Below are 6,404 nucleotides of genomic sequence, written 5' to 3' on the forward strand. Positions count from 1 at the left end.
TAAAAAATTTATAATTTACTACCTACCTCAACAGAAATTGTAAATGTGGGGGCATGAACAGGCCCGCTCATGCCCACAGTATTGTACATTAATCCTGGACGCAGCTCATTAAGAGCACACACTGCATTCTTGGGCTGAGACTGGGCTGGACTTCTCTTTCTCTTCTTTTTTGATGGGCTTACCGCTGGAAAAAAATACATTATGTAAGTGTGCAGAAATTATACTTCGTTTACAGAAAAAAAATCGATAACATGAACAATGCAACACTTCACCAAAAATTACATTATTGGTGTGCTTACAAAGCTGCTTAGTTTCTTTTTTAGAATAATTTAGGTCTATACAATACACATATACTTTCTAAAATTACTGTAAATTCTTTACAGTTCAGTCTCATTCTTAGATTAACCAACAGAAGACACATATTTCCTGCTCCACAACAGCCTGAAAGCAAGTTGTGTATCAGCAATGACTACTACGGGTACTGTGACCATAAAATGTTTTATTCTTTTTGGTAATAGAACATATCACATTGTACTTTGATATGCTTTACAACACATTCTCATGATATTTTGACTGTAACATAGTAACTGTTTTCATGTGGGCAACATTTTTTTTACATTTTTGAAGTTATATCACCAATTTCCAACCCCCATTAGTCTTTAGACTCATCACAAACCACGTACACAAATTAGGAATTCTGACTTCACCATTACGTCCTCTATGCAACAATCAAAAAGAGATTAATAAGGACCACCAAAGACTTGTGGTGCACTATGTACGTACAGAGAAAATCATAATTCAGAAGTACTGAAAAGCAAGAAAGCCAATGGCTTCATTGCCTGATCGGAGCATTGAACAACAATAACAACATTGTACGTCTAAGGAAAATCAGTGTATTGTTAACTCACGTGTTTCAAATTCAGGAAAAAAAAATGTTTTGAACTACACTACTCCGAAAAACAAGTGGCTCAGTTGCTGACAATCAGTTGTCGAATGTGGTCGTGTTGAGAACAATGTATGTATGTATGTATGTATGTATGTATGTATGTATGTATGTATGTATGTATGTATGTATGTATGTATAAATATTCATTTAGAATTGATTAGGAGGCCAATTATTAAACCCTGTTTGGGACGGCTATCAACTATGTATGTATGTATGTATGTATGTATGTATGTATGTATGTATGTATGTATGTATGTATGTATGTATGTACGTACGTATGTATGTATAACAGTTTTGTGAAAACAGAATTGTTGAGAAAAAGAGAAACATCTCATATTCAACAGGCTCATGAGAAACAGGACTGTAAATGCAAGAAAAGTAATGGGTCTTTTAAGACAAAAAATGGAAACAGGAATACTGGATGTTAAAAGAAGAATTCGATCTCTCTCTTCCAATCTCACACCTTGGCATTTATATTTGAGGAACTTCAAAACTTCTTTAACAAATTCTAACTTTTCCAAAAGGTATAATTATTACTACGGAATGAGTATATGGTACATTTCTTAAAAAAAAAAACACACACACACACGTACGCGCGCGAACAGAAGTCTTAATCAATCAATAAACTCTTATCTTATCTTTTCAAAAGAAAGCGCCTTCTTTGACACCGCCTGCGTATTAAATGGACGCTCCGACTATACAAGTCATTACTGTACACTGCTTTAAAAAATCGCGCTTTTTTAATCTGCAGATTGATTAATCGAGAGGTGGATAACAATCAAGGTTCTACTGTACATTTTACTGCTGAAGTAAATATGAACTCAAAGCACGGAAGAGAATACAAACATCTTCATTCGTGCAATATAACTAAAACATGTTACCATCAATGTCCATTGGGAGGGGTCTTTTCTGTCCTGGTACAGCAGTGTCCATCTCTACGGCTTCTGGAACAACCTACGAGAAAAAAAGAAAATAAATATTATGCTCTAAAATAAGTTTAAGTAAAGTATGGAAATAACATGAAATAGAGAGAAAATAGCATTACTTATTTATTACTTCTTATCTCATGAACTAATATGGTCTGTATGATACTGGGAGATGTGAAGTATTGTACAGTCATACTTCTCTGCAAAAAAACATGCAGAATAAAAAGTTCCATGACCTTTTCTACAAAAGAAGAACTCGGAGTTTAAAGGGAAATGAGTAAATATGAGAAAGGGTTTCTGGTCTCAGATAACACACACACACACAAAGACTCACACACTTCGCTGCCTTTCTCTCGTATTCCCCCTGTGTGTAAGTTTGTGCCAAAGTTTTTGTCTTTTGGCCTTGAAAAGGATAGACTCGAAAATTACGACGAACATACTAACGGGACACTATGTCCTTCAACACGCGAACAGTAAAAAGATGAAGTAGAAAAAGAGACAGTATGATATGCAGTAGGCTACCTGTATGATATGCTGCGAGTATGTGTGAACTCATGACCTTCAATATTATTTCTTATTTTATTATTTATTTGGTTGCAGTGCGTTGCAATGTTGATGATAGCATTGGCCTCCAGTCGTTACCTATCGCTCATTTATCAATATACAATTTTATACAAGGTACACTTAACGGCAGAAAGAATGGGCCGACTCTTGGTCGATAGAAATGCGAAGTTCTATCGCGCGGTTCACTCGTGTAAACGAACTGCACTTCAAGGCACTGCTGTTGTGTCTCTTCATTGAAAGTCGTCCGTCTACAATGTAGTCAAACATTACGAGCTGTGTGTGGCCCAGTGGTAGTATGTCTAACATCTGTATCACAAGTTGTGAGTTCGCCTTCCGGTACGGTAAAATTATTATTTTTTTTAATTTTAGTTTTTAATTAATTTATTAGTTTAAATGTGAAATGGCATTTGTTCATAAACTTCGTTATGCCTGCCTTGTAAAAATATTATTGTCCATCACTTGTGGGCTATTAATAGGCGAGACCTGGCCTGTATAAACAAAAATACTTGTTTCACATCCTAAAAAACCGGACGCATATCAAACATAAATAAATAATTAAATAAACAAAAAAACAAACAATTTGTTAATATATGAACAAAAAAAGGCCTGTGGTGGGGACTAGTATCTCGTCTACAAACCACCTGCGTCAATCAAATGAGCAGGTGATTACTCAACTGTTGGGAGGGCACACCCAAGTCGTGCACAATTAAGTCAGACATGTCAATAATAATCATGAACGTATCAGGGAAATGGTTACATGGTATGAAGACTAAAAGAATGATGACAGGCTGGAAACATATCTGAGAGGAATTTCATATAGTCTAAAAATTAACCCTGCTGAAGTTCTTCAGGAAGAAGAAAATGATGATTAATCATGTTTATGATACAAACAGTATGCACATTCAACAACATATTTAAGTTTAAATAAATTACTTTTTCACTAGATCAATTATGTTTCATGTCATCTATATTTTTTGCCATAGTGGACGAAATGGTCAGTGGACGAAAATATAATGGACGAAGCATAAAAATGGACTAAATGGTCAATGGACAAAACTTAATGGGCAAATCATGAAATGGACAAATGTGTCAGTGGACAAAAAAGAAGTGGACGAAATGTAGCGGACCAAAGGCCCTATAACGCATTCGAATTATAACAATGCTATCTTCATTACAGAGAGATCTACCACCTAGTATCAATCTTGTAATAAAATGAAGCCAACACAATAAGAAATTTAACTTGTGAAACATATTGAAAAGGTTGTTTTGAGTTCTGTAGTGCAGATGTTAAATATTGTGCACTGTCGATTTTAAATTCATTTTAAGAGTGGTATTCACTATTCACCTGTTCGTTAGAGTTCTGACTTTATTATGAAACGCTGTTTATCATTTTGTGCATTTGACAGTTCAGATTTGTAATATAAATATATAATATTAATAAATATATCGTAACATAATAATAATAATAATAATAATAATAATAATAATAATAATAATATACATAATACCGATAATGAAAATTGTAAACAATTTTCCTCACAAAATTCTGTATACGTCAATGATGACGAGCTAATGATCTATGCGGCAACTATGTCTTCATTTGCTAGCACTGGAAAGATAAATGACAAATTCAGTTCCAATTGACTGACCTACATACAGTATGTGGGTAGCAGATAGAAGGGAGTCCAAAACAAATTTCACAGAGCTGTCAGAAGTCTGTTCTTTCATTGTGATAACAGTAATCTTCCATTCTGGCCTTAAGTTCATAACAAATAATTGCATTTCTATACAAAAAGGCTAAATGGCTAAAACTTGGTAAATACTGATTGCAAGAACAAAGTAAAGCTTAGAGGTCAGTCTATGCCAGTAGTGTCAGAGTTGTAAGCTCCAAAACCGGTTGTGGAGCTAGAGAGTGCAGTCGGAGCGTGAACTTGCTTATGTCTGTGGAAACACCGGAGCACGCAACAAGTCATAGTGGAGCGCTCCGCTCCGTTTAGTCTCTGTCTGACAAAGCTCGTCTATGCCTTAGCTGTAATAATCGATATTTAACTATCCATCCACTTCCTAGTTTTGTTTGGAATAGTGAAAATCAGTGATAAACTCTAAATAAAGTGCCTGGTATTACAGATCTGGATTTGGCCAGCTAATGTATGGAATTTTCGAAGAACAATCCTCCTTCCTTCTAGTCAAGTGGCAGTGCAAGGACCAGTAATTTCTTCACATTACAATTATCTCATTTACAAGTTTAACTGAAAAACAGACAGTTTATGCAAAATCATCATACAATTATTTTATTCCACTTCTTGTAAAGGTTTTTTTCCTCCCCTGAAGGATTGTATAAAATGAATAACTGATTATTCTTTGTTATCAATCTGTTTCAAAAGAAAGTCATGGCTATGTATAATAATATATCTGATAGGAATAAGCTTTCTGGTAGAATTCTACAAGGAAATAGGAGATATTACTTGTATTAAGAAATTATCAACATGTGAAAGAAAAAGCCTGTAATCTTTCCACTGCATGATAAGGCTTGGATGCACAGAATTATCGGAATATGCATCATGCTGCTCTGTGACCACTACTCAGCAAAAGTTCAGTCAGCATTTAGGTTATCACCAGAGAGATCAGAGTTCAGTTCTCAACAGATGTGTGGTCAATAAAATGGCTGTGAAATAGTCTCATCCAAGTACCAGTTACTTAGTTTTCTATTTTTACATTCTTATTCCAATATTACTCTAAATAATAGTAGTAGTAGTTTAGAAAAGAGTGGAATAAGGTTTGTTTTTCCAGTTCATTTTAGTGCTCAGTTAATCTTAAGTTTTATGAAGATTGATGTCAAAAAGATAATCACTTAAGTCGTCCAAGCAATATAGAGTGTTAAGAACTTTATTTCACTATCTTCTTATATGTTACAATTCGAAACCAATTTACACCTCACATAGCAATCTCACAGTCGGTAAGAATGCCTGATAACTAGGTTTGACTCACTCTGTGCATGCATGTGTATGTGCAATATATATATATATATATATATATATATATATATATATATATATATAGGGTATCCCATTTATCTTGTGCACCTATTGTAACTTTTTTGTTTGGATAGGTATTGGAATTTTTATTTTTGAGCGTTATATTAGAACGAAGGGCTAACATGAGTGTGGATATTTGGTGCATGTAACTACATTATGGTATAAGATACACATGACTTCATCAATTTTTCAAATAGCATTACATACTCTAATCATGTTACATTGATTACACACATTAAGAGGAGTTCAAAAATATATCACAATGTAACCTTTCTAATCAATAAAAACAACAAAACGAAACAAAAACGTACTTCCAATGTGATAATGTTATGCTTTAAGAGTCACAGAAGATGTTCCAAATGGTGACCATTCACATTAATGCACATTCGAAGGCATTCCCCGAAAGACCATGACTGCCCGGTATGTTGCTGGCTGAATGGACAACAAGCCTGTCGAATGAGTTGCTGCATGTTGTCTGGTGTTGTTATAATGTTCTGGTACATACTGTCCTTTACAGTTCCCCACAAGAAGAAGTCGAGTGGCGACAGGTCCGAAGAACGTGCAGGCCAATGTACGTGGATTGTGGTGTCGACAGTTCTGGTTTGTTTACTTGTTAAGATAGCAAACACACGACGTGTACGGACGTCAGTCGTCTTTCGTTTTGTGTAAGTTAATGCACAAGATGAATGGGGCACCACAACAAACGGCACAATCTGATGACATTTATTTTGCATTTTGTTGTTGTTATTTTATTGGGAAGTGACAGTGTGATACATTTTTTAACTCGTCTTAATGCGTGTAATCAATGTTACATGATTAAAGTATGTAGTGCTATTTGAAAAATTGATGACGTCACTTATATCTTGTACCATAATGTAGTTACATGCACCAAATCTCTACACTCATGTTAGTCCTTTGTTCTAACATAACTCT

The 6,404-nt window shown here is 34.7% G+C and overlaps 1 protein-coding gene across 1 annotated transcript in view; it reads right to left on the minus strand.

Moving 5' to 3' along the window:
- The window catches only part of Adar (Adenosine deaminase acting on RNA), a 103,526-nt gene that overhangs the window by 54,700 nt on the left and 42,422 nt on the right, over positions 1–6,404 (minus strand). The window contains exons 3-4 of the mRNA XM_069830859.1: positions 1,828–1,900; positions 27–184 (exon numbers count right to left, since the gene is read on the minus strand). Coding sequence (XP_069686960.1) covers positions 27–184; positions 1,828–1,900 — 231 coding nt within the window. The remainder of the gene's footprint in view (positions 1–26; positions 185–1,827; positions 1,901–6,404) is intronic.

This window comes from Periplaneta americana, chromosome 7 (genome assembly GCF_040183065.1).
Source record: "Periplaneta americana isolate PAMFEO1 chromosome 7, P.americana_PAMFEO1_priV1, whole genome shotgun sequence".
Taxonomy (NCBI): domain Eukaryota; kingdom Metazoa; phylum Arthropoda; class Insecta; order Blattodea; family Blattidae; genus Periplaneta; species Periplaneta americana.